Raw genomic sequence first — 27,347 nt, forward strand, 5'->3', positions numbered from 1 at the left:
GTCGTCGTCACGAACGTACACAAGACGAGAGCTGTTTGCGTTGTTCCTCAAAACGTGTTAGTATCGCTGCGGGGACCCGGGGTCCCTCCCAGCTCGTCACCTCCCGAGCCGTTCAGGTTCGACATCTAAGCCTGGGCGCGTTCCCAGTGCAGGGACCGTCGCGTCGACGTGTTAGTGAATCTCGCCTCCCCACCAGCCCCCTCCCTGCCTCGCGTGAACCTCGTTAAAGACACCACCACCAGAACAACAACAACAACTGTCGGTCGCTCCGTGCCGGCGGCGACCTGAGCCGCGCGCGCGGCAGCCGCCACCAACTATCACCTGTGGGTGTCTGTGTGTGTGTCTGTGTGCGTGGGTGTGTGCGTGGGTGTCTGTGTGTGTGTCTGTGTATGTGTGTGTGCGTGGGTGTGTGTGTGTGCGTGGGTGTCTGTGTGCGTGTCTGTGTGCGTGTGTGTCTGTGTGTGTGGGTGTCTGTGTATGTGTCTGTGTGGGTGTCTGTGTGCGTGAGTGTCTGTGTATGTGTCTGTGTGTGTGTCTGTGTGCGTGGGTGTGTGCGTGGGTGTCTGTGTGCGTGTCTGTGTGCGTGTGTGTCTGTGTGTGTGGGTGTCTGTGTATGTGTCTGTGTGCGTGCGTGTGTGCGCAAACGAGTGTCTTTGTGGGTGTGCGTGGGAGGGTGGGTGGGTGTGTCTTTGTCTTTGCGTGGGTGGATGTGCTCGTGAGCATTCGGCAGCGTGTGTTTGTGTTTATGTCTGTGTGTGTTGAAGTTTGTTTGTGTTTGTGTGCCTGCGTGTGTGTATGTGTTTGCTCGGGTTTAAACACAATACTGACGTACAACCCGATCACGTGGCCAACGTGGGCCGAGCCTTTGAGGTCCCGTCAAACGTTGGTCACCAAAAAGTAAAAACAACAACAAAAACACACGCGTACAACTTTCGCGTCGTCGGTGGCGTCCACCGGGATCTGCGGCCGTCCACTCGGCGGCTGCGAAAAACCTGGTCGGCTGAACTCCGAGGAACCGTCCCGTCCCCTCCTCGTCTTCAAACCTCGTCCCCTCCTCGTCTTCAAACCTCGTCCCCTCCTCGTCTTCAAACCTCGTCCAGCCCCAACGCGGCGGCGGCGGCGTCCCGTAGCGAGCGCCCGCCTCGTCCAGTGCAGGTCGGTGGGGGGACATTGCAGAATCCCCCCCCCCCAAACTTCGTCCTGTCCTTTGCCGCCCCAACAACATCTGCGAAGGCACTTGTGTCCGCGTCCGTCCATCTTCGCTCTGCCACAAACTCCTTCTCCCCCCCCTCCTCCCCGCCGCTCCTGAGCGGCACGCGGTGGACGCGCGTCTCCGCATCTCGGGGGTCGCGCCGTGCGTCGTTTGGCACGACGTCCGACGTTTCGACGCTCTGCACGCCGGGAGCTCCTTCGAGTAATCGAGTTCGGTTCCCCCGCCCGCTCGCTCGCACCTCTCCCCGCCACCATCCTACCCACACCCCCCCCACCGCCCGCCGCCGAGCGCGACCGCGAGAACCCCGCGGCGCTCATGTGTTCTTCCCGACGCGCTTTGGGGCCTTCTGCCCCACGTGGCCCTTGGCCTCCTTGGCCTTGCGCCCGCCGGAGGAGGAGGAGGCCGCGGCCGCCGCCGCCGCCGCGGCCGCCCCCTTGGGCACGAAGAACGAGTACTTGATGCCGATCGGCACGCTGGGGTCGAGCGACAGCGCCTGGACGGTGACGGGCTCGCGCAGCGTGCCGTAGCTCTGCAGCCTCTCCAGCGAGCCCGACGAGCCGCTGTAGAGGAGCAGCGCCCCGCCGGGCAGCGGGATGTCCCGCTCGTTCATCAGGTAGGGGCCCCCCGCGGCCCCCCGCACCGCCAGGTAGGTGCTGCTGGGCGCGCCGCCGCGCCGCCCGCGCTGCTTCACCTCCACGCTGGTGGCGCCGGCCGGAATGGTGACCACAGTGTTGTAGCCGTAGATTCTTGGGGGCGGTGGGGGGAGGGGAGACAGACGTTGCATTAATTGCGTTGAAGTTTCTAAATGTTTGTTGTTTCCTCCCCCGACCAGACTTGCATCGCCGGTGCCGAGCATTGTGACCGGCCAGCCACGACTACAGGACATGCCGCAGACCCTAACGAACAATCTAACTGGCCACGAGTACCAGACCATCCTCCGGCGCGAGTGTGCCGGTGGTACGACCTTCACAAGATCGCCGAAAAACAATCGATGCCATCGAATGGATGTTCACCGACCCCGTCCATTAACGCTCCCGAGGGCCCCCCCGCTCACCTGGCGTGGTTGAAGGAGCCGGACACCTTGCGGCACGTGGAGCCGTTCCCACCGCACACGCCGCACTTGTCCGCCTTGCTCCTGGAGCCGATCACGTGGTCGCAGCCGGCGCGCACGCACTTGCCCTGGACGCACACCCCGGAGTTGTCGGGCCAGCACGGGGTACCGTCCACCACCTGCACGCGCACAGGCAGAGCCGGGATCGTTAGAGGGGGTTTGGTTGGGGGGGTGGAGCTCCCAGCTACTAACGAGCTACGCCAAAGATCAGCACCGCCAGGTCGGTGCTGCTGGGCGCGCCGCGCCAGGTACTCATTTAAGGCCCAGTCGACCTAGGGGGAGGCCCAGTGCCGGTTCAGATAATCGTCGAGGGGGGTTGGCCGTGAGCGCGGTGCGCCAAACCGCTGCGCCACCGTTCCCCCCCATGCAAGTAACGTACACGCGCATCGCACACGCACACGCGCACACACGAGCGCGCGCACACCCACACATGGGGGAATGTGAACATTTTTATAGTCCGCCTCCGTTTACTTTATTTATTTATGACGAGAGCCGCCAGGAATGACGGCGATTCGAGCCAAACCCCCTCCGACCCCCTCCCTGAAACTCGAGGGGGTGGAGGAAGAGGTTTGTGCTGCGGCCAGGAAATGCATCGGCTTTGTTTACTTTGAGATTGTGTTGTGGGGAATGAGCGGCCACGCGCACGTAAGTTACGCGCGGGGCCCATCATCGGCCGTGACTCAAGGGTTTGGGGGACGGCGGCGCGCTGGAGGAATGCACGAGAGAGGCACGGGAGAGGCATGCGCAGGTCGCGAGATTCGCGTGCGTGCACGCCGCATGTGTATGCGCGCGGGAGCGGGTGGCTCGCTAACAGCACGTGCCCCCTAGCCTGGCACACGTGTGGATACGTGTGCCATGCTAGGTGCGGTTTACGCAAAGTTCACCACAACCAAATCACACACGTACACACACACACACACTGGCTGCGAACTCGGGTCCCTGGGTTCGTAGTGCAGCACGTTAACCCATGCGCCGCAAACTCCTCGCACACGAGTGCAGACGGACAACCCGCCGCGTCACTAAGTGGTGGTGAAATCACCATGGTGCTTGTGCCAGGCTAGGTGCACTTCGGGGCCACGTGAAGCGAAGGAAGGCCCGCAGGCAGGAGGTCGCGGGACAGACCCAGGTGTTATGGGTTAACCGGCTAAGATGACTGGCAGAGGGAAAACAGGCGCACGCACACACACACACGCACACACACACACGCGTGCGTGTCTCTGCCAGTCATCTCACTCGACTCATAACACCTGGCCGAGACACACACAAGCACACAAAGCTCCCCCGTATAGCATTAACAGAGAATTGGGGCAAGTGCTGTTTGCGAAAAACCTATAAAGGCCGACACGGCACAAAAGGGAGTGGGTGGCCAGCACCAAGCCAGTGGCGATGCTTACACACCGCACCAGCTACTACTCATTTGAGGCTGAGTCTACCTAGGGGAGGCCCATACACGAAGACTAAGATCCGTCGTATAGCCTCAAGTGCTGTTCGCGAGCATCGCCTACAAAGGCCGGCACGGCACACGAGGAGTGTGTCATCGCCAGCATCGCGTCTGGACACACGCACACACGCGCGTGTCCGCACACACACACGTCACCTTGTGCCGCAGCATCGCGAACACGTCGCTGCCTCCGAGCTGGCACACGAGCTTGCAGCGGTCCCGCTTCGCCACGCCGGCGTACTTAGAGCGCCAGTGGGTGCTGCCCCCGCTGCTGCCCCCCGTGGGGTGGAAGCCGCCGGGGAAGAGGCCGCCGCTGCCATTCTGAGCCGGCGCGTTGAAGGCCTCGCACTGCTCGTCGCGAAAGCTCTTCCCGTCTGCCGATCCCGGGATGGGGGGGGGGCACACGCACGGGCACAGACAACACGCGCGCGTGAGCACATGGGATCGCGCGCGGAGCGAATGAACGAGCGACGGATGCGTATAATGATAATAAAAAGAATGGTAATGAACCGATTTGTCCACTGGTACAAGTGGCCGGTTAGCCGGTTGTTTCAGGGGGTGTCCTGTCGCTGCGAAATTGGCTTTTTATTCGTAAGATGTTTTCAGCACCTCACGCACTCACGCTCGCACTCGCACACACCGACTCACTCACTCACGCACTCCCACGCGTACTCGATGACCCACGCGCGCCCGCTCGTAGCCCGGCTCACCGGAGTGCGCGTCCCCGCAGGCGAGGGTGCTGCAGGAGCGGTACTGCACGCGCTGCCCCACGCAGTAGGCGCCTCCGTGCCGGGGCTCGGGCGCGTCGCAGCCCCGGGAGGAGAGCTGCACCCCGCCGCCGCAGGAGCGCGAGCACTCGCTCCACGCGCCCCACTCGCCCCACTGGCCGTCCACCGGCACCTGCAGCGGCACAGCGGCAGGGTTAGGGCTGGTAATAGTACTAGGGCCTAGCTGGGTAGAGGTAGTACTCGTGGGGAGTTGGTTAGGGATATTTGCAAGGCTATGGACCAGTGATGCAAGCAGGTCTCGTCATGCCATTGTTATGTTAATTGCCACCCTTATTGTCTTCACCATTATGAATATCACCACAACCACCATATTAATTATCATGACTTCCATCACCATTCAAATTGTAACCACCAACATTCATCATCGTTCACCACATATCATTACACTACCACCATCCAGCCACCACCACCACCCATTCATGATCAACACTACCCTCATCACCACCACCACCCATCCATGACCACCACCACCCAGTCATTTCCACCACCATCCAATAATTATGATCACCACCACCATCCAGTCATTACCACCACCCATCAATCATTACTACCACCCGCCACAACGGCGCGGCCGCTCAGCTGACCTGCACGAGGCTGAGCGAGGCGACGCACTGCCCATCGGAGCACTCGCTGTCCTGCCCGCAGGCCGTGCCCTCGGCCCAGTTCGAGTGCCGCGTCTGGCAGCCCAGGAACTCGCTGGCGGAGGCGAGGACCGCCGACACATTGCGGCACCACAGCGCCAGGCACGGGACCTCGCCGGGCAGCGCGCAGTGGCGGAAGTCCGAGCCGAACACGGCCCGGCACTGAGCGTCGTGCGAGAGCAAGGCCCCCTGCGGCAGCGCTGGCAGCGGCAGCGACTTGCTGTGCTTCAGGTTCTCCTTGAGGCAGTCGCCTGTGTGTTGCGGAGAGAGCGAGAGAGAGGGACACAGAGAGAGAGAAAGATGAAGATATTTTATTTTTTAGATACTGTCGCTGCCCCTCGATTCTATCCAAATGTTCCTGTCCCATGGAATCTACTCATTTTGTTCGTGTGAATTTTCCAATATTTTTTAATACACCGCACAATTGACTCAATTGCGACTATACCTGGCAAACCATCGCCCCCCTACTGGCAGACTAATTCCCCAGGTCACTCTTGCACATGAGACCCGTCCTGGGCTCTTGGAGTTCACAGCCGGTTAAGCAAAACAAACTCGCACGTCAATGTGTGTGTGTGTGAGCAGCATCTGAATCTGGCCAAAGAGCCTCATGCCATGAGTCGACACGTCTTCTCGGAATTCTTGCAGTGAATTGGTTGTGGGAGGAGATACCTTTGAGATCCATCCCTTCAAGTGACCTTTCATGCACACACGAGGGGAGCGCTGGGCTCTCACTGCAGGACTCTGCTACAGACCGAATAAAAAATAGCGATCGGACTGATATTTTTTTAAATCTCAGAGTTGGAATATAGCCAAGATCGTGAAAAACCAATGTGAGTGTTTATTTTACGGTCATTGCTGACCAAGATAAGACCACCAACTCGCCACACTTGAGAACCCGGTTAATTCACAAGTGGCTAAAATTCGGATCCCAACATCCCAACATCTCAGAGGTGTCAGTTCAGCATTCTGACCTCTGAGCCACCCAGCCACCAAGAGAGGGCGAGAGAGAGAGGGAGGATGACCCCATGATTGGTTCCTGGCTTCAGCTTCATGTTGGCGACAAACTCTGTCGGATTTCCAGACACAAGTGATGGAGGTGGATTTCACTGATTGAATTGTTCTTCCATCAATGATTTTTTATTTTAACCAGATGGGAGCAAATATACATAGACACAGGTCCAAGACAAAGATCCCCCGTATAGCCTCAACAGACTGTTGGGGCAAGTGCTGTTAGCGAGTTACTATGAAGGCGAGAATGGCACACGAGAGGGTGGGAGGCCAACACCACGCCCGGCCGCCTTTCTCTCACTAGTGGCGATGTTTTTACGCACCGCACGAGGTACTCATTGGAGGCCGAGTCGACCTAAGAGAGGCCCAGGACCGGTTCAGATAATCGTCACTGGGTGTTGGCCGTGAGCGGGAATCGAACTCGGGCCGTCTGGTTCGCAGCACAGCGCGCTAACCGCTACACCACCGCTCCCCACTAAGACACACAGACAAAGATCCACCCCCCACCTATTAGCGAGCAGCACCTATGAAGGCCGGCACGGCACACGAGGGTGGCTGCTCTCTGTTCATTGCGAGGCAGCAGCTGCATAATACAATGTGCCGGCAGTTATAGGACAGTGTGCGTAGAAAAGTGTCAGCACGCTTCAAATGTCTCGTCCCATCGCAACATCTGTCAGGCCTCGTCGAGCAGACGGGGTGCCTCCAAGTAGAATATAATCGCAACAATCGCAAGGAAGATGACGATGATAACAATGATGATGATGATGTGAATGTGTTTAAAAAAAAACACATTCCAGCAAGACTCCTGGCTTCCATCCTCAAACACTCGCCTCACTTGGCCCGAGATGACATCAGTGCCGAGAGGATTGTAAGGGACAGGCGGTTGGGCGGTGGCGATAGGGGGGTGGGGTGGAGATGATGGAGATGAGAGATGACGTCACTCACATCACTCACCGGTAAGCGGTTGTTGGAGGGGCGGTGTTGTGGTGGGACGGGGGGAGGGGGCCCGAGGGGGGGGGGGGCTGAGGGGGAGGTGGCGGTGGCGTTTGTGAGGGGGCGGACATTGGAGAAATGGGGCACGGAAAGTTTTTTGGGATTTTTTTCTCCCCCTCTGGACGAGACAGATGCAGCCCACGCGACACTCAAGGCGAGAGGTAAACCATGAGGAACTAAATGTTCAGACGATCTGGAGTAAGACAAATATATTTACGGAATTAATTCCTGGCATCCATACATATGAGGGAAAATCTGTCCTCTTGATGACGGACGGTGGTTGCGTTTGGGAGCAGCGTGGTCGTCTTGGGGGATCCCACCCACACACCTCCCCCCCACAGTTATCTTCATGTCACAATAATTCAATTCGTTTATCCAGGGAAACAATGCCAAGTCTCGAGAATCATTTTCCAAGCGGGGTCCCTGATACGTTGGGGATACTTGGTCGGTTCCCCTTCACGAGGGTTTGGCTTCGTGTGGGAGGAAAATAAGAGACTCCCCAGAGAAGATAAAACACTGCAGAGCGCCACAATACGGTGTACACGATCCCACTTGCTGTGCTGCCAGACGAACGCCGGAGAAAACCCCCGCTACCATTGCGGCCGCCTTCACGACAGCAGCCGTGTGTCAAGTCGAGGCTTAGAGCGAGAGCAAGCGGCGATTGGAAGAAATCAGCCAACCAGCCTCATCACACCTGCCTGCGTCACACCTGGCTCATCACACCTGGCCTGTGTCACACCTAGTCCATCACACCTGTGTGTGTCACACCTAGTCCATCACACCTGGCCTGCGTCACACCCGGCCGTGCCAGATCGAGGCGGGTCGGCGGGGCCTCTCTGCTCCCGGGGTGAGGGGCATGGAGTGAGTCGTCGCGAGTGAGAGGCTTCCGCATAAAAAAAACAAAGATCCCCCGTATAGCCTTAACAGTCTGTTGGGGCAAGTCCTTTTAGCGAGTAGCACCTATGACGGTGAGTGTACGTCACACGAGGGGTTGGGGGGGTGGCCAGCACCACGCCCGGCTGCCTTTGTCTCCCGAGTGCCAACGTTTTCACACCGCACCAGGTACTCATTCGAGGCCGAGTCGACCTAGCGGAAGCCCTGAACCGATTTAGACACTCGTCACTGGGTGTCGGGGCCGCGAGCGGGAATCGAACCCCCGTGGCCGGGTCCGTGGCGCGGCGCTCACCGTGCCCGTTGTCCAGGAAGTCGGTGAGGTGGCGTGCGCTGCACGTGGACCAGGGCCGCGAGGGCTCGACCCGCGTGAGCGTCTCGCCCATGATGTGCGCCGCCGTCGCCACGGAGCCCAGCGGGGCGCCGCCGTTGCCGCCGCACTGCTTGCTGTCGTCGTGCGGGAGGCCGAGCAGGTGGCCTGCGGGGGGGGGGGGGGGGGGTGATGGGGGGAGAGGGAGCGGGGGGGGGGCAATTGAGGTAATGCTCACATTGACTACTCGAATCATGGTGATTGAGACGATCCGAACGGTGACAATGATAGGGATGACAATGTCAACCTAGGCGATGGTAACGGTGACAATGATAGGGATGACAATGCCAACCTAGGCGATGGTAACGGTGACAATGATAGGGATGACAATGCCAACCTAGGCGATGGTAACGGTGACAATGATAGGGATGACAATGCCAACCTAGGCGATGGTAACGGTGACAATGATAGGGATGACCATGGCAGCAGTGACAAGATTCACCACAACTGGAACAGTAAATCGCACTTTTACTCCGTAACTAAACGTTTATACCACGCTGACTAAACATTCAACAACAGCAACGCGGTCGAGAGTGACGAGACGCCGATGGCCACACATCCCGTGGGTTTGCACACCGATGCTTAAGGGAAGGGGGCATATGTTATGTTATTGTGCGTATGTTATGGTATTATTGTTGATATAAACACGCTGTGGTAGATGGCGACACGAAGACATGTGCACGGAGCAAAGTGCGCGGAACTAAACCCAACGGAGTTTTCCCCCCCAAAAAAATAACATTCCATAGTGCGTCCGACACGCCAGGCACCACGTGTGAGGTTGAGAAAAGGTTCCCAAGCGGACGAGAGGCCGGGTCAGAAACGAGCGGTGCTCTGGAGGCCGAGGTGAGCTGGTTTCTAGACAAAGGAGCAGCCCTGCAATTTGCTCCTCTCAAGCCACTTCTATATTTTTATGGGCAGCAGAAGAAGGGCTTCCAGAATGACAATCTATTTATTAACGCTGGAGGAATCCGATGAGCTATAAAGCTCTTTTTACAGACGACCAACTAGAGGAAGCTGGCCTACTCTTTCACATTGGCCATGTACGTAAGTTGAAGTTCTTTCGCACCGTACGTAGCCAACCGTGCCAGCAGAAGTGGGAGCACCCACACTTGACCACACCACACCTGACCTACCGATCGACAATTCGCGGAGTACCGCAATTGCACACTGCTGGGTGGACAGGGCAGCGAGGGAGATTTAAATAAACTTTCCCTATCGTTTGAACCGCCACGCCGGGAGATCGAATCGGACCGACGACCATCTCTGGATCGCAACTCCGGCGCGCTGACAACCGTTAGGCCGCTGTGACAGCTCTCCGTGCACGGAGTGTGTTGTTGATGATTTGTGTTGTTGATGATTTGTGTTGTTGATGATTTGTGTTGTTGATGTTATGTGTTGTGTTGTTGATGATTTGTGTTGTTGATGTTTTGTGTTGTTGATGTTTTGTGTTGTGTTGTTGATGATTTGTGTTGTTGATGATTTGTGTTGTTGATGATTTGTGTTGTTGATTATTGTTTGTGTTGTTGATTATTATTTGTGTTGTTGGTGACTTGTGGCCTGGGAGAAAAACAAAGGAAGCAGGAGATGAGAAAGGCCGTCATATTGTGGTGTAATCGTGTGCAGGCTCGGAGCAGCTTGATAAGCGACTTTGGTATTTACACCACACTGCTCAGTAACAGAGACAGAGTTGAAGCCACGCCAAAACATTCACACCAAAGTGCCTAAGCAAAGTCCTCCGATAAGGTCCCATTAGCCCAAACATTTCACCAAAACGGTTTATTTCTTTATTTACATTGGCCAGCCTTGAGTGTAATTCCTTACTCTATCGTGGGATCATCAAACCCGGACTGCAGAAGGAAGGCGGCTGCTGCTAGCTGCTGCTGATGATGATAAAATGGGACAAAGTCGGTGGTTCTCAAACTGGGGATACACGGGGACCCCTGGGGGTACGTGGCGATACCCCAGGGGAGTAACGAGAGGTGATTTATCAATGTGCCTGAGACTGCCACGTATCATTGCGCTTAATTTGCTTACAATATTGACGTTCATTTATTTCTCAGAACCATGTTAGGGTCAGGTAAACGGGATGGCTCGGGTTTGAAACTAAATTCAACGTAGCCAAACCCAGAAAAAAGGGTTGAGAATCACTGGTTTAAGCGTCTTCGCGTTTTAAGAGATTCTGATTCCGTGAGCGAGACACCCACGACACACGCACCGCGCGTGTCGTGGTAGGGAGGTGGCCAGCAGGCGGCTTCGAGGGCTGCTCAGGACGCTGAGCCGGCCACGAAAGCTCAGCGACCTGGAGGGGGGTGAATGCAGGTGGCGGCTTTCGATGTGGCTCGTGATTTTATCCTCAATAGGGGGGGAAACCCAAAACAACAAAAAAGACACGGAAACCAAATTCACGTAGAAGCTGAATTTTGCACTAAAATTCGGTAAAAAAAAATCGATATATGTGAAGAACAGTGTGTCGTCCTTCCTCCGCACCTCCTCCGAGTGGCACGGTTGGCTCCGTACGGTGCGCGAATGAAGTTCAACATACGTGCAACCCCCCAACCCCCCCGAACCCCCCCAAATATATATGATCGAGGGGCAATGAACCACTCTGTGCAGGGCAAATTAAACACGACAGCACTGACTTGAGCAGCCGTTCTGGGTGGCCAGCACCACGCCCGGCCACATTTGCCAGCCCAGTGCCGACGTTGACTCCACACCGTACCCACAAAGATAAAGATCCCCCGTATAGTCTTCATAGGCGCTATTCGCAAGCACCTATGAAGGCCGGCACGGCACACGAGGGGGTGGGCTGGCCAGAATTTATGCCTGGCCACCTTTGTCTCCCTAGTGGCGATATTTCCACATCGCACCAGGTACTCATTTGAGGATGAGTCCACACCGTACCCACACACATACACCCACGCGTGCACGCACACACACGCACGTACACACGCAGGCATGCGCACACAAAACAAACAGACATCCCAAACACACAACACACACCACCCCCGGCACATGTAGCCTACGTTTCTATGGCAGAGGGGGGAAAAAAACTCCAAAGTGTCAGAGTTTCCGAGGCATCGCAGTGCGTGATGGATGCGCGGGGAAGAGACACGTGGTCAGACCATCGCCCACGAATGTGGCTGTGGTCTCAACGCCTCGCCACTCCAACCTCAAGATTCCCAAGCCCCCTCTATCGTTTTTTTTGCCCTCTGACTGGAACCGACCGTATTTTGAAACTTATAGTTTTCGGATGTTTTCCCCAAGTCGCAAGCGTAGACTCGTGCTAATTGCGTGACAAGTTCCAGCTGTCGAGCCCCGCTAGGATATTGTCGGGATTCACAGCAGTCACGATAACCCGTCTTACATTCGAGAGCGTTTTCAAGAAGTGAAGCAGTTTTGTTAACCCCATGTCATCGATATGGGGTTTATCCGCGGGACCGATATGCTCCACGAAAACGTGTGTGTGTGCGCCCATGTTCTTCCACATTTCGTGAACTGCCTCCTAACATCCGCAAAGTGTTGGTGTACAAACAAGCCGAGCAGATTCATTCATCCCCTTAACTGCAATTCATAGCGCGGTGCGCTATCAACTGCGCTCCCGCTCCGCCCCCACACACACACTTAATACTTTCACATACACACATATACATGCAGTCACACACACACATAAACACTTTCACCTGTCCACAACCCAGCAGCCACCACCCCCACCACCCACAACCTCAAAGGCATTTAAATCGCCTTTGTGTTGACAGGCGTTTTGTTGTTGCTGCTGCTGCCTCCACACTAATAATAGCAGCATGGCTCGAACCCTGCTGCACAGGCACAGATGAGATCCGCACTCTGGACCGATGTGGCCACAGCCACCATGACACAATCGTGGGACAGCCTGCTCAGATTCAAAGATCCTTCCCCCCCGTTCTCGACTTCGCCAAGATTATCAGAGCAAGTGCATCAAGACCGGCTTAGCGCTTATGTTTACACACCAAAACAGGTACTCATTTGAGGCCGAGTCGACCTAGAGGGAGTCCCAGAACCGGTTTAGAGATTCGTTGCTGGTGTTGGCCATGAGCGGGAATAGAACCGGTGTGCGCTGTGGTCGTAGCGCAGTGCGCGAAGCACGACACGACCGCTCCCTCCCTTACACGTGACTCTCGTGCAACACTTAGTGGCGGGGACGTCACCACGGCGGCACTTGAGCCGCCAGGCGAGGTGCACTTTGAGGCCACGTGACGTGTCGAATGCCCGCTGGCTGGAGGTCACGGGACATACCCAAAGTTGCCACGGGTTGACCGACTGAGACCGCTGGGATAACTGTGGTAGCGTTCTAACAATGGTACATGTATCCGTCGATTTTGAAATTGCGAGAGTGGACAAGCAGCGCCAGGGCAGATTTACGGGGCCGCCATAAACTGTACCACGTATCGCATTGGTTTAAAATAGTTCCTGATTAGTGGGAAAAATTCGAAGCATTTTAAAGAGGAATTCCAGACAAACTTACACAATAATAACAAAGATACATGCAGACCAGCCGCCGATAATACCGATTCATTACGCCATTTGGGCAACCCTCACCGAGACTCAAAGATGTTGCCAGGAAGTTCTGACATTACAAAAAGTTACATCACGAAACACAGGGAAAGTTACGTCGCATTGCCAAAATGGTTAACAACCTTTGGCTCAACCGGCCTATAATGTGCATGAAGCAATGTGCTCTGAGAGCATTCGTTTAAACCTCTCTACATTCTGGGCCGTTTTTTTTTTACTTTTATGACTCCCATCGGCGAAGCTGCGACCGATTAAAAACCAAAGTCGTTGGGGTTGCTGGAAAGTTCCAGGCAAGGTCATAAAACACCAGGCGGCTTTTCGTGAGTATGGAAGGATGGATTCAGAGGGTGCCCCTGGCGTTTCTTTTGAAGTCATTTACTCGAACTTGCCAATGCAGGACCCTCCCGACAAAGAGTACTGAGACTCAGTAGTGGCTTCCACGGTAAAAGTGAAATAAAAATGTGCATTGCTGCTATAATAATCGTCGTTGATTTTAAAACAGGAAGTGGTTGTATATCACGACGCTCGCTAATAAACGAGCCTTGCAATGGCACTCATCATATTCTCCTTCGAGCCCCGTATTTTTTCACAGCCTGCCTCCCAAAGAAGACATTTTAGTTATAAATGAAGATTTCCACTCATCCATCCACGTACGTGAGCACAAAGCACACGTATATAGTATTATTATTGTAGCAGGTGAAGGCCGACTGAGGTACGTAACTCATTTCAGAAGCGGTCGGGTTCATAGCGCAGCGCGTTAACCACTACACTACCGCTCCTCACCGACACACACACACCGACACACAGACACCGACACACAGACACCGACACACATACAGACACACAGACACCGACAGACAGACACCGACACACATACAGACACACAGACACAGACACCGACAGACAGACACACATACAGACACACAAACACCGACACACACAGACACCGACAGACACACACCGACAGACAAACACACAGACACCGACACACACACCGACAGACACAGACACCGACAGACACACACACAGACACCGACACACACACAACAACCGCCATTCGCCACTAAGTGGCGGTGACGTCACCACGACGCTTGTGCCAGACACACACACAGACACACACACACCGACATACACACACAGACACACCGACATACACACACAGACACACCGACATACATACACACACACCGACACGGTCCCTGCACCACTCTGCTGGTGGCTGTCGGTCTAAACGAGGAGCCACAGCTGACGTCCACCATACACGATAAGAGGTGATGGTCGAGACACATGGCAGAGAGAGACACGGTAGAGAGACACATTATGGAGAGACACATGATAGAGAGACGCGGTAGAGAGACACATGGTAGAGAGACATGATAGTGAGACACAGGATAGAGAGACACCCACGGTAGAGAGACACATGGTAGAGAGACACACGATAGAGAGAGACGCACATCCTCACCACACCGCTGAAGGATAACCCACGACCACAACTGTAACCACAAGATAAAGATCCCCCGTATAGCCTGTAACAAACTTGGGGGAGTGGTAGTGTAGCAGGTAGTGTAGCGCTTAGCGCGCTGTGCTACGAATCTAGGGGAGGTCCTGGGCCTCCCCTAGGTCGACTCAGCCTCAAATGAGTACCTGGTGCGATGTGTGAACATCGCCACGAGGGAGACAAAGGCGGCTGGCCGTGCTGTTGGCCACCCACCCCCTCGTGTGCCGATCCGGCCTTAATAGGTGCTCGCTAACAGCACTTGCCTCTACAGTCTGTCACTGCGACTACTACCACCACCATCACGATCATCATCATCATCACAGTCGTCGTCATCGCAGTCAATATCAATCATCTTCATTACATCATCACCCCCTGATTGGCATCATTATTACCACCAACATATTAATCGATATCATCATTCATATTACCCCTCATCATACACTTATCAAATTCTCTGCTCGGGGAGCGGGTAAACATGAGCTACACCCGTTATAGCTTGTATAATTAATGCGATTATGATCATGTAAACGTGTGGAGGTGGGAAGGGGTGGATTGTAACAAGTTCTTGAGATGCCCATTGCGCCGAGACGCAAACGAAATAAAAAAAAAAATTCGCGCCGTTTCAGACAGCTCCGATTAGACCTCCCCCCCCCACCCCTTGCTGCTTAAATAAAGCACGAGCGTAAATAACAGTCATACACGAATAAATAATGTTGCCATAAATACATCGCAGCAGCAGCAGCAACAGGCGACGGTCAGCATCGGCCGCTGCAGAGACACAAACTTGTTGTTTTCCACCGAACTGCACCCTCAGCCGGGGGTCGGAAGCCAAAAGTAGCAAGCGGAGGCGTTTTGCTCGAATTCGGTCTAAAAACAAAACAGCCAACCTCGATACTCCAATAGTCGCAGCGCACTGCGGGCGAGTACCAGACGGCGGTCACTCTGTAAGTAACGCCACGAAGCGGCTCTTTAAAGAGCTGCATGTTGCCCCCCCCACTCCCCTTGAGTTGACTCAACATCGATTCGGTTGTACCGAGTTACTGAGCCCGCGAGCCATCCAGGCGCGGGGTGATGCTTCCTCGTGCGTGGCTGGGGTTGTCCTCCGGTCACCGCAGTTTTCCCACTCACCACGTGACGACAAACAACGACCATCGGCTCGTGGCATCGGTCGAACAATCGAATGCACGCGACCCCCCCTCCTCCTTCTACTGCCTCCTGCACGAAAGAGCCCTTGAGACTCGGGGGAGGCTTTGGCTGGACGTATAAAAGTGGCATCGCATCCCACGGTCTGTACTCGGTGCCGATGACCCCACACGTGAACTTTCCCGTGGGGAAGTAAAAGCATGCAGACGGGTTCCCGTGGGCGACACGGGGTCAGGTTGGGTGAAAAGGCCATCCGTCGCGCTTTTATCAAGATCGAGCGAATGCTTAATATGTTCATAAGAACATAAATAACGGGGGACCTCTGCTTAAAAACCATCGCGGCTCAACTCACTGTCGCAAAAATAGCGGAGGCGACGCGAACAGGAATGAGTGCATAGCACACAGCGCGGAGGGAGAGTGTGTCAGTGTGTGTGTCTGTGTGTGTATCTGTGTGTGTGTCAGTTGGTGTGTATCTGTGTGTGTCAGTGTGTGTCAGTGTGTGTGTCTGTGTGGATTCAAGTGGGTATGTGTGTGGGTTTGTCTTTGTGGGGGGTGTGTGTAGTAAGTGGGTCCTCGGGTAAATACGTCTGTGTGTGTAAGTGGGTCTGTGTGTGTGTGTAAGTAGGTCTGTGTGTGTAAGTGGGTCTGTGTGTGTGTAAGTGGGTCTGTGTGGGTGTGTAAGTGGGTCTGTGTGTGTGTAAGTGGGTCTGTGTGGGTGTGTAAGTGGGTCTGTGTGTGGACCTCCGCATGTGTGGGTATGTGTGTCATTGGGTCCATGTGTGTGTTTAAGTGGATCTGCGTGTCTATAAGTGGGTCTGTGTAGATGTAAGTTCCCGTGTTTGTGTACGTGCATCTGTGTGTGTGTAATCGTGGGGAGCGGTAGTGTGGCGATTAGCGCTACGAACCCGGCGTCCCGAGTTCGATTCCCGCTCACGACCAACACCAGTGGCGATTTTCTGAACCGGTCCTGGGCCTCCCCTAGGTCGCCTCAGACTAAAATCAGCCACCTACCCCTCCGTGTGCCGCTTACAACAACACTGGCGTAAAGAGGCCCATGCCTGGGTCTGTGTGTGTGCGAGTCTCTATGTATGCACGTAAATAAAGCGTGTGATTGTGTGTGTGTGTGAGTACAAGTCCGTGTGTGTGTGTGTCTGGTTAATTTTTGTGTTTGGTTTATTGTCCTTCCCCCACACCTCCCAGTAGCACGGTTGGCTACGTACGGTACACTGTGTGTGTTCATCTGTGTGTGTCAATCTGTGTGTGTGTGTTAATCTGTGTGTGTGTTCATCTGTGTGTGTGTTAATCTGTGTATGTGTTCATCGGTGTGTCTGTGAGAGTGAGAGCGCGTTTGGCCTTGGATGAGAGCAAGTGACGTTGGGAGGGGTGCAGGCGCCACGAGAGAGGGGGAGGAGTGGAGTGGCGCAGTGAGGATTTGCTAATTCAGTCAAGGTCGAGAAGGCGACCCACAGCTGAAGGCGTCGATGTCACCACCGCCATCGCTTCCTTCCTTCTGCTAAACACGACAGCCGCTGCGCTATCGACAGCCCAACCTCAGGCAGAGCTCAATCTCACACGCTCATCACCATCCTGCCTCCAGATCGTCTCCTTGCTACCAAAGTAAACAGCGCTTTCAAGGATCGCTCGTAGTCTCATCACCACCATCTGGTTGTGTGTGTTACCCCCCTCTGTCCGTGGACTACTCTCCTTCTACCCTGCACACGTGTCCAACCCATCATCACAACCTACCCCCCCCCCCCCCGCTGCTAGGTAACACCTACATCGCTTTCTCCGTCAACGTTCTATTGCCGACCTCCACGCACGCTCGGCACAGAGGCAATTGAACCGAGCGGCAGATGAAAGATGCTGGGGGGCAGCCCGGCAAATCCATAAAGATCGGACGGGCAAGTCCTCCTCGCGAGCAGCTGGCAGCAACGAGTGGGTGGTGTGACCAGCACCGTCACAACGGACGCCATTCACAGCTATATTGCGATGACGTTCTATACAGCTCTTGTGCCAGGCTAGGTGCACTTTGAGACCACGTGAAGTGTCTAAGGCTCGCTGTCAGGAGGTCACGGGACAGACCCGGGTGCGATGGGCTGACTGTGATGACTGGCAGATGCAGCACACACACACGTGCAGATGCACCACACACGCACGCACGTGCAGATGCACCACACACACACACGTGCAGATGCACCACACACACACACGCACGTGCAGATGCACCACGCACACCCACGTGTAGATGCACTGCACACACACACACGTGCAGATGCACCACACACACACACCACACACACGCACGCACGTGCAGATGCACCACACACACACACGTACCACACTACCACACACACACGTGCAGATGCACCACACACACGCACACACACACGCACACACACACACAGATGAAGCGCCTTTCAAAGCGCTCTCCGCCAGCGACGTCACCGCTACATTCGTACACGAGGTGCGAGGAGCACTGGGCAGCCAAGAGTAAATTTGTTCAAACGAATGAATCACCAGCAACCCCTCTCGTTTATTTACAACGTCTGGATGACCCGAAGCCAAACATTCGAATAACCATCACCGTCGTGGTGATGGTGGTTGTCATCGTTACCACCACCATCATCATCATCATCGTGAGTCTCTGCCTCTGCTGCTGTCTAGAGGTCAAGAGGTGACTGTGTGAATGTGAGCGTGTGGGTGGGTGCGTGAGTCACGGTCCAGGTGGAACGGGTGAGTTTAAACTGTCGGGGTTGATTTGAGTACATGCGTACGCTTGTATTTATGGTGAGTGTATTGGTGTAATGATTAACTCAGCCTCAAATGAGTCCTCTGGTGCGGAGTGTCAACATCGCCACGAGGGAGACAAAGGCGGCCGGGCGTTGTGCTGGCCACCCACCCACCCCCTCGTGTGCCGTGGCGGCCTTCATAGGTGCTACTCGCTAACAGCACTCCCACCCTTTTTTAAAGGTCGCCGCGCGTCTGCAACAACCGCGTCTGCACTTGTGGCAAAACGGCGCAAAACAAAACATGCTGCGAGTCGAGTTTTGCAAGGGGTGGCCTCGTGCGACGAGTGCAAGGGTGGAATGGGTGCAGGGCAAGCGCGCGTACAGGCGGGGTGGTAGTGAGTGAGTGAGGAGCGAGCGAGCGTGGAGTGAGTGGAGTGAGTGAGTGTGGAGTGTGTGGAGTGAGTGAGTGTGGAGTGTGTGTGGAGTGAGTGTGGAGTGTGTGGAGTGTGTGTGGATTGAGTGAGTGTGGAGTGAGTGTGGAGCGAGTGAGTGTAGAGTGAGTGTGGAGTGAGTGTGGAGCGAGTGAGTGTGGAGTGAGTGTGGAGTGTGTGTGGAGTGAGTGTGGAGTGTGTGGAGTGAGTGTGGAGTGTGTGGAGTGAGTGAGTGTGGAGTGTGTGGAGTGAGTGAGTGTGGAGTGTGTGGAGTGTGTGTGGAGTGAGTGAGTGTGGAGTGAGTGTGGAGCGAGTGAGTGTGGAGTGAGTGTGGAGTGTGTGGAGTGAGCAAGCGTGGAGTGAGTGTGCAGTGAGTGAGTGTGGAGTAAGCGAGTGTGGAGTGAGTGTGGAGTGAGTAAGTGTGGAGTCAGCGAGCGTGGAGTGAGTGTGGAGCGAGTGAGTGTGGAGTGCGTGGAGTGAGTAAGTGTGGAGTCAGCGAGCGTGGAGTGAGTGTGGAGCGAGTGAGTGTGGAGTGTGTGGAGCGAGTGAGTGTGGAGTGAGCGAGCGTGGAGTGAGTGTGCAGTGAGTGAGTGTGGAGTGTGTGGAGTGAGTGAGTGTGGAGTGAGTGAGTGTGCAGTGAGTGAGTGTCCTCGGGCTCGCGCGCGCGCGCGCACGTGGCTCGCGGGGCCTCACCGAGCTCGTGCGCCAGGGTGAAGGCCGTCTGCACGCCGTCGTCCTCGATGACGGCGCAGCTCCTGGCCGGGTCGCACACGGTGCCCACGTCGGCCACCCCCAGCGTGCTGCAGTCCGACGCGCCACAGATATCCTGCGTGGTTTCAAGCGAGCGGCGAGGTAGGATGGGAGCGGTGGGGAGGGGGGGGTCACATCGGTAACAGTCAGGGCTTATACTCTTAGTTCTTTCGGTAAAGTCACGTAGGTAAAAAATGAAATTTTAATTAATAAAAATAAAATAAAAATCACGACGTTTCGGAGGCAACACACGTCTCCGTCATTAGGTGGGACCGTCACAGCCAGATTTGCTGTATCAAGTGAGTCACGAAAGTTTCAAATCTAGAACAGTCAGGGTGGCAAATGCTACCGGTGATTTTCTCGAAGTATTCGGTGTCGAGATTATAAGCGAGCACGATAGCAAGGGACGCGTAGTAGCTTGTGGGAAATATATTGCGCGCAAACTCGACTCATCAGACGCCTGTGTGCGGCTGGGCAAGGCGTTTGTCTGGGGCTTTGGGGGGCGATAGTGTAGTGGTTAGCGCACCGCGCTACGAACCCGGAGACCAGAGTTCGACTCAAACAACGGTAGACTCGTCATGAAATGAGTACTTGGTGCAGTGCGTAAACTCGAGCATTGGGGAGACAAATGTGTATGTGCGCGTTGGCCACCCACCCCCTCGTGCACCGAACCGGGGGGAGGGATCTCCGTCTTTGTTGTGCTAATGGAACTACTATTGTAGAGCCGGGGGGAACCTTTTCTGGAAGCAATTTAATATATTTATTCTATTAAAGGACTTGGGCTTGCGTGATGGGGGCGCGCAGGAGTCATCGTGAACAATGGAGCCTCTTCAATTGTATCCGGGCACCAAGTGAAGGAGGAGGAGGAGGTGCACACGTCGTCAAAGAGCGGAGGAAGCATTCGTCGGGGAGGGGAAAAAAAACTTTTATGGGCCCTGAAAAAAAGATTCGGATACAGCGCGCGGTTTTTTTTGCGGGGCTTGAGGTTAGAGTTGGAGGTCAGGGGTTAATCCCCCCGTGGTCCAAACGCCGCCGCTGCCTCTGCCCGCGCATACCGGAGTATAAACACAAAGAGAAAAAAAAACACAAACTCGCTAAGCCCGGCACTTTTATGGAGCCTCCAATGTCGTCGGTGAATCGGATTGGACTGTGCGGAGAAAGCTGGCGAGCACGGACAATCAACGCTCCCGTGAATATGCGCGCTCATAACGCGGCGCAATGTGTTTGGTTAAATGCACACCGCAGGGATTATGTAACGCATTCCAACATGATACAAATTGTCACTGGTTTTCTCTCTCTCTCTGGTTGTCGTCTCAAACTTTTGGGCAACTCCTCCGATCAATGTGGCCGCTTTTCACAAAGGACGATTACCCGAATAGCAACACTCAAGTTGTGTTCGTGTCGGATTATAATCGTTCACAGCTAGGTAGCATGCCCCCGCCTTACGGACGGAGCTAATGCTCCCACGTGTTCAACCTCAGTTGGAAATTGTAAACAAAACTCCCAACCAAACCCTAAGCATGGGCTTGAGATTAGCCGTGATATGATCCCAGCACTCACTACCCCGTCGAGACTCCCACACTGAGAGCGCGTGCTCTAAGCCACTTACGTGCACACGCGAACATCGACAACCTCCGGTATGAACCCACTGCTCTATTCACACTGTCTGCCTTCATGGAGCCGCTTCACATTAAGACTGCTATCTCTCTCGGTGTGGCGCGTGTACACTCGTTCAGCGTGACGCAGACGGCGTTAATTGCTTGGCGCGTCACGTGGGACGTGTTTAACAAACATCGGGCACGTGCAGCGTGGAACGAGTTAATTCGTATTTGAATGGGGGTTGGGTGGGGGGGGGAGAGGGAGTACATAGGTAAACGCGGAAAGACGGAGCGTGGTGGGCGATGGCGAGGACTGGAGTTTGGGAAATCATGAATCCTCGACCATTTGCAACAAGAAAAGAAGGATGCGTGGACGGGACGCGTAGGTGGGTGTGGTGGGTGGGAGAGGATGGGGTGGGATGAGGAAAGCCCCGGGCAGATTAGAGATGAGAGGCAGCAGCAGCAGCCTTGTGCTAAAGGTCACGGCGGCTCCAGTTCGGGTAGGGTGGCTTTGAGTGCCCCTCTGTGCAGGGACACGCGCGGAGCGATCGTCAACAGCGGGTTTCCGGGGCCACCCAGATCCAAGAGGCGTTTTAAATTAAAAATAATGACACACTCGTCCTTAACAGTTTTATACATTTTACAATTGTGGGTGTCTGCAAGTCTACGATGGGTCGCTGTGCAACTCTTTGAGCTCTTATGGGAGTGTTTGGGTCTATTTGTGTGTCCATGGGTCTACACATCCATGGGTTTCTGTGTAAGTCTATGATTCCCTGTGCTGGTTTATGGGTTTCTACTTAAATCTTTGAGTCTCTCCGTAAGTCTATGAGTCTCTGCGTGCGTCTACGGGTCTCTGCGTAAGCCCACACGTCTCGAAGTCTATGGGTCTCTATGTAAGTCTATGGGTCTCTATGTAAGTCTATGGGTCTCTATGTAAGTCTATGGGTCTCTATGTAAGTCTATGGGTCTCTATGTAAGTCTATGGGTCTCTATGTAAGTCTATGGGTCTTCTCGCTCTGCACTGTCACCCGTGCCCACGATTGACCTCAATCTCCCTCCCCCACCAACAGGCAACGTCCCACGTGCCTACGAAGACTCCGTCTCGCTGATCGGGTCACGAAGTATGGACCGGCTTGTAAATGCTTAGAGGGCGCGCGCCTATGGGCTATGGAGCGTGCATCCATTGGCTATATAGTACGCATGTACATGATAGGCCATATAGTATGCATGTGTAAACTCAACAGTATGCATGTATAGGCTCTAGGGCACACATAGGCTGTAGACTATGCATATACATGCTATAGAGCATGTATAGGCTATAGAGCATGTATAGGCTATAGAGCATGTGTAGGCTATAGAGCATGTATGTACAGGCTACATGGGGGGGATGGATTGGAAGGGATTGGAGATCAACATTAGAAAATAGAGGCGATGAAGAACAGGTTAAATGACTCTTCCTTACTTAGCAGGATAAATGTTACGGATAAAACCTAGAAAAGTGTTTTACCCTTTCAAACTCCAAGGAATCGATTCTGCGTTAACCACACAGAGTACTTGTGGTGGACATGCAAACAAAACATGCTCTGATAATATATGATTGATTGTCCTTGAAACTTTTTGTTTTCATACTTTGATACTGGCAACAAACGTCCGAGGATAAACCGAAAAGCAAACGATGTGCGTGGAGAGGAAACCGTGCAATCATTTCGCATCACCCACTGCGAAGATAATCATCAGATACAATCCGTGCAGCGAGAGAGAGAGAGACGCGCTGCTTGAAAACGACACTGAGATTACTCAGAGAGACAACGGTGGATACAAAGATCCCCCCGTGTAGCCTGTCACGGACTTTGGATCAAGTGCTGTTTGAGAGCAGCACCTACGAAGGCCGGCACGGTACACGAGGGGTGGGTGGCCAGCACCACGCCCGACCGCCTTTGTCTCCCCAGTGGCGATGTTTACACACCACACCAGGTACTCATTTGAGGCTGAGTCGACCTAGGGGAGGCCCAGGACCGTTTCAGATAATCGTCACTGGTGTTGGCCGTGAGCGGGAATCGAACTCGGGTCGCCGGGTTCATAGCGCAGCGCGCTAACCGCTACACTACCGCTCCCCCACATACACAGTCAGACACACACAGTCACACACACACAGTCTCACACACAGTCACACACGCGCGCGCATGCGCCAGGGAACAAACGCAATTCAGGACCCAAGCTACATTGACTGGGCAGGACACATCTTCGCGAGAAGGGACTGGGCAGCCGAAGGAGAGCAGAGGGAGATAACTCGCCCGACTTGATTGAACGACAACCCACGGATACCGAGCTCTGAGTTCAGAAAGAAGGGTCGTAGTGGCACCGCGCGACACGAGGGAACGACGGACCACACGTATATCGCGGATGCCATCGCCTAGCAGTGGATAGAACATGTCTCGTGATGATGATGATGATGACGGTGGTGGTGGTCGTAGCGGTGGCTGTGTCGAAGGCATCGTTATACTGTTGGATGATGGTGATCGAGCAAAGGCGACAGAGGCGACGTGCAACAACCCGCAGGAGTCGTGAAGTCTGACGGCGTGAATTCGATCCGGCGGTGGTGGTGAGGGTCGGGTTCGTGGCCACGGGTGGCACGGGGCGAAGGGAGGGAACGTGGTCGGTTCTGGCCCCTCGTGGTAGTGGCGGTGATACCTGGACAACGTTTTACGTCTCTCCCCCCGTCCCTCTCTTAGAGAGTACGTGCGTTGAGTGGGGGGGGGGGGGTCGGTGAGGAGTGCGGGCGAGTGGGAAGCACTGAGCGCGTGTCCGGGAGCAGTCTGGAGACGGCTTGGTGGCGCTGCGCTACGCAACCGCCAATCTAAGTTCGATTCCTGCTCACGGCTAACAACCATGGCGAGTGAGTGTGTGTGTCTCAGTGGGTCTGTGTGTGGGGAGCAGTAGTGTGGCGGTTAGCGGCTACGCTGCGCTACGCACCTGCAGACCCGAGTTCGATTCCCGCTCACGGCCAACGCCAGTGACGATAATCTGAACGGGTTCTGGGCTTCCCCTAGGTCGACTCAGCCTCAAATGAGTACCTGGCGCGGTGTGTAAACATCGCCACTAGGTAGACAAAGGCGGCCGGGCGTGGTGCTGGCCACTCACCCCCTCCGATGAGCAAGTTTGGATACGTACGGGGCGAAGGAAGTTCAACATACGTAACGGCCCTCAGAGGCGCTCGCTAACGGCACTGTTAAAGGCCATACTGGCGATCTGTGTCTTGTATATGCGAGTGCGCGTGTAAGGTACAACTCACTAACAGCACTTGCCCCAACATCCTATCGTAGGCTATACGGGTGATCATTATCTTTGTGAATTCGCAAGTGCGTGCGGCTGGCGTTGAGGAAAGTTCCTCCCCCACGGGGACGTGAGCTCTTGCACGTCTCACTTTGTACACGAGTGCGTGTGAGTGTCTGTCTGTGTCTGTACGTGTGTTTGCGTGTGAGTGTCTGTCTGTGTCTGTACGTGTGTTTGCGTGTGTTACTGTGGGGAGCGGCAGTGCAGCGGTCAACGCGCTGCGCTACTGAAACCTGCGAACCGAATTCGATTCCCGCTCACGGCCAGCACCGGTGACGATTATCCGAGCCTCAGCCTCAAATGAGTAGCTGGCGCGGTGTGTAAACATCGCCACTGGGGATGCAGAGGCGGCCGTGCGTCGTGCTGGCCACCACGCGCCCTCGTGCGTAATAGATACTCGCTTTCAGCACTTGCCCCGTCACTCTGGTTAAGGCTATACCGGGGGAGGGGGAGGAATCTTTGTCTTTGTATTTTCACGAGCGTGTGCACACTCGTGAATGCACGCACGCGCACGAGTGTGGGAACACGGGGTACGAATGTCCACACGCGCTCGCTTTGCAATCTCCCACTGCCTTCCATCGCTCTCTCTCTCTCACCCCACATCACACCACCACCAACCACCACATCACACACAAGCCAACCCCCCGCACCCACCACCACTCACCACTCTGGTGAAGAGTACAGCCGTGTCGAAATGCTCCGCCCCAGCGCCTCCCGCCCTCCGCAGCGATTTCTGCCACTCGCAGAAGTTGCGCAGGGTGAGTCCTCCGCTGCTCGAGACGGCCGGAGGTCCTCCCCTGGAGCCGTGGCGACGTTGTTGCTGCTGCTGCTGCTGCTGCAGCACCACGACACCGGCCACGCTGAGTCGCACGGCGTTGTCGAGGCTGGCGTGCGAGAAGAGGCGCGCGGCGCGGGCCGCCACGTCCAGGAGGTACCGCTCCACGTGGCGTGCGCCGTGAGCCAGCGCCATGCCCTCGTCCGCCACGAGCAGCACCGAGAGGTAGCGCAGCGTCGACACGAAGCGACGGGTGCGCACCGGAGCCAGCGCCGGAGCAGCCGCCGAGGAGAATGACGAAGGGGGGCGCTCTCCCGCGATGTCACCGTCTTCTGATTCATCGTTGTAGTCGTCGTCATCGTCGTTGTCTTCATCAACGTCGTCATGGTTACCCTTACCGAGTTCTCCGGCAATGCTGTCTCTATCGCCGATCAGGTGGTCGTCTTCCTTAGCGGCGGCATTATCGTCAGCATTGTTATTATTTTTGTTATCACCATCATCAGCGTCAGCTTCAGATGGGTCGTTAACATCAGCCACGGCTTCAGCAGCAGCAGCATCGTCAGCATCAGCAGCGTCGTCGTAGTGGTGGCGGTGCTGGCGGTTGTGTTCCCGATCACCACCACCCGCCACCTCGCTTCGCGTGATCAAGTGTGGCCCCACTCCCGTACCCTCATCCTCCTGCCCCTCCTCGCGGTGGTTCCCTACCAAGGGCCTGATCGCGTACACGCGCCCGCCGTGTTGGAACGAACCGCTCAGTCCCCCGCACACGCTGAGAACGGCCTCTCCGCTCCCGTCTCGATCCAGATCCACACCGAGACCACGACGATCCATCTCCTCCTCCTCCTCCTCCTCGCCGCGGCCGCTTACATCCCGCACGGTGCCCGAGTAGAAGCAGCGAGCACCGTCGCCGCGGTGATGGGCGTTGAGCGCGGGCCCCAGCAACGACGCTTCGGGCCGCAGCAGCGAGATTTGGAAGCGGCGGCCGAAGGCGGAGAGCGCGTAGAGGAGCGGAGGGGCGGGCAGGGAAGGAGAGGACGAGGTCGACATGGAGCCCGTGACCGGCTCGAAGTGGCGCTGTCCGGGACCCAAGTGCTGCCCGTCTGGGCTCGCGCGTCTGGGCAGCGTCACGTCGCTACGAAGTGCAGTGGCGCTCGTGGCAGAGACCAGAAGCAACACGCAGACGCCGGTCGCGAGCATCTTTACGATTCAAAGGCAAACGTTGATGCGTGGATCTTCAGCGTCAGGGACGACGCTTCGTCGTGGCTGCCCGTGTAAAGTTGCAAAACAACAAAAACACGAGCGAAGGCGCTAAGACTGCTGCTACTGCGACGAAATGAAGCACGAATTTGTGCCGTGTCAAAAAATAAATTAAATGAATAAGTTAAATATCAAAACAAAATCTCTTGTCTTTGCCTGCCGATTGGCTTTGCTCGATCAATCTCTCTTGCCGCGTGTTCTGAGTTCCGTGCTTTAAGGTTACGCGACCCGCTGGTGGGAAAAACAAAAAAGTTCTCAAAAGTTCACTCTAAAAGCGGTCACCCCGTGTGTTACTGCAGAGAGCAGGCTATAGATACACTCCTTCACTCATAAATACACCTCTTCAAACGCCACATCTGCTCACAGACAATAACACACGCGCACAACTCACAACTGGCGTACACCAACCTTCGCCAAATCAAAATACGCGCAGACTCTTCTATCAGCCCGTGAAAGTTACAACGGCGTAAAGTCACGTTGCATTAAAAAGCCATCGGATGGCACAAACGTGGTGTGCAAATATCCCTATCCGCAAGTGCAACTGTTACCGTTCCTGTCCGTTCTCAATCCTTTACAACTCTCTCTCTCTCTGCACTCTCTGAGTGAGTGGAGTTGAGCGAGTACGTTAACTCGTCTCCGCTCTCTCCTCTCTCTCCTCTCTCTCTTTCCCCTCTCTCTCTCTCTCTCCACAGCAGCTCGCTCTCCGCTTGCCCGTGCGCCGCGCAACTCGCCTTATATGAGCCGAGCCTCTTGGCACGACGGGGTGGTGGTGGTGGTGGTAGCAGCGAGGGAGGGAGGAAGGGAGGTAGGAGAGTGGTGGCGGTGGGGG

The 27,347-nt window shown here is 55.3% G+C and overlaps 1 protein-coding gene across 3 annotated transcripts; it reads right to left on the reverse strand.

The window, feature by feature from the left end:
• LOC133342117 (A disintegrin and metalloproteinase with thrombospondin motifs 4-like) lies at positions 1-27,233 on the reverse strand. 3 transcript variants are annotated; one of them, XR_009755090.1, is made up of 9 exons: positions 25,151-27,233; positions 19,499-19,631; positions 8,382-8,564; positions 5,138-5,445; positions 4,476-4,665; positions 3,922-4,142; positions 2,268-2,443; positions 1,092-1,959; positions 1-1,043 (listed from the first exon to the last, which is right to left on the reverse strand). XR_009755090.1 is itself a non-coding variant. In XM_061551064.1 (8 exons), the coding sequence occupies exons 1-8, from the start codon at positions 26,456-26,458 to the stop codon at positions 1,527-1,529; spliced, it is 2,949 nt and encodes a 982-aa protein (XP_061407048.1). In that variant the 5' UTR covers positions 26,459-27,233; the 3' UTR covers positions 1-1,526. The 3 variants fall into 3 exon arrangements, 2 of the variants coding, with proteins under 2 accessions (XP_061407048.1, XP_061407047.1); XM_061551064.1 differs by having other exon boundaries at positions 1-1,959; positions 3,922-4,139; XM_061551063.1 differs by having other exon boundaries at positions 1-1,959.
• Between the last annotated feature and the right edge of the window lie 114 nt (positions 27,234-27,347).

Source organism: Lethenteron reissneri, chromosome 13, assembly GCF_015708825.2.
Source record: "Lethenteron reissneri isolate LAM-NWPU_2019-01 chromosome 13, ASM1570882v1, whole genome shotgun sequence".
Classification (NCBI taxonomy): domain Eukaryota; kingdom Metazoa; phylum Chordata; class Hyperoartia; order Petromyzontiformes; family Petromyzontidae; genus Lethenteron; species Lethenteron reissneri.

What these genes read in the sequence shown, in the direction of transcription:
- LOC133342117 (XM_061551063.1), bottom strand. Translation starts at nt 26,458, where the DNA reads ATGCTCGCGACCGGCGTCTGCGTGTTGCTTCTGGTCTCTGCCACGAGC. An exon ending in CTGTACTCTTCACCAGAGTG is followed by an intron (nt 19,632 to 25,150) that starts GTGAGTGGTGGT and finishes GAAACCACGCAG; the next exon opens with GATATCTGTGGCGCGTCGGA. An exon ending in CACCCTGGCGCACGAGCTCG is followed by an intron (nt 8,565 to 19,498) that starts GTGAGGCCCCGC and finishes CCCCCCCCGCAG; the next exon opens with GCCACCTGCTCGGCCTCCCG.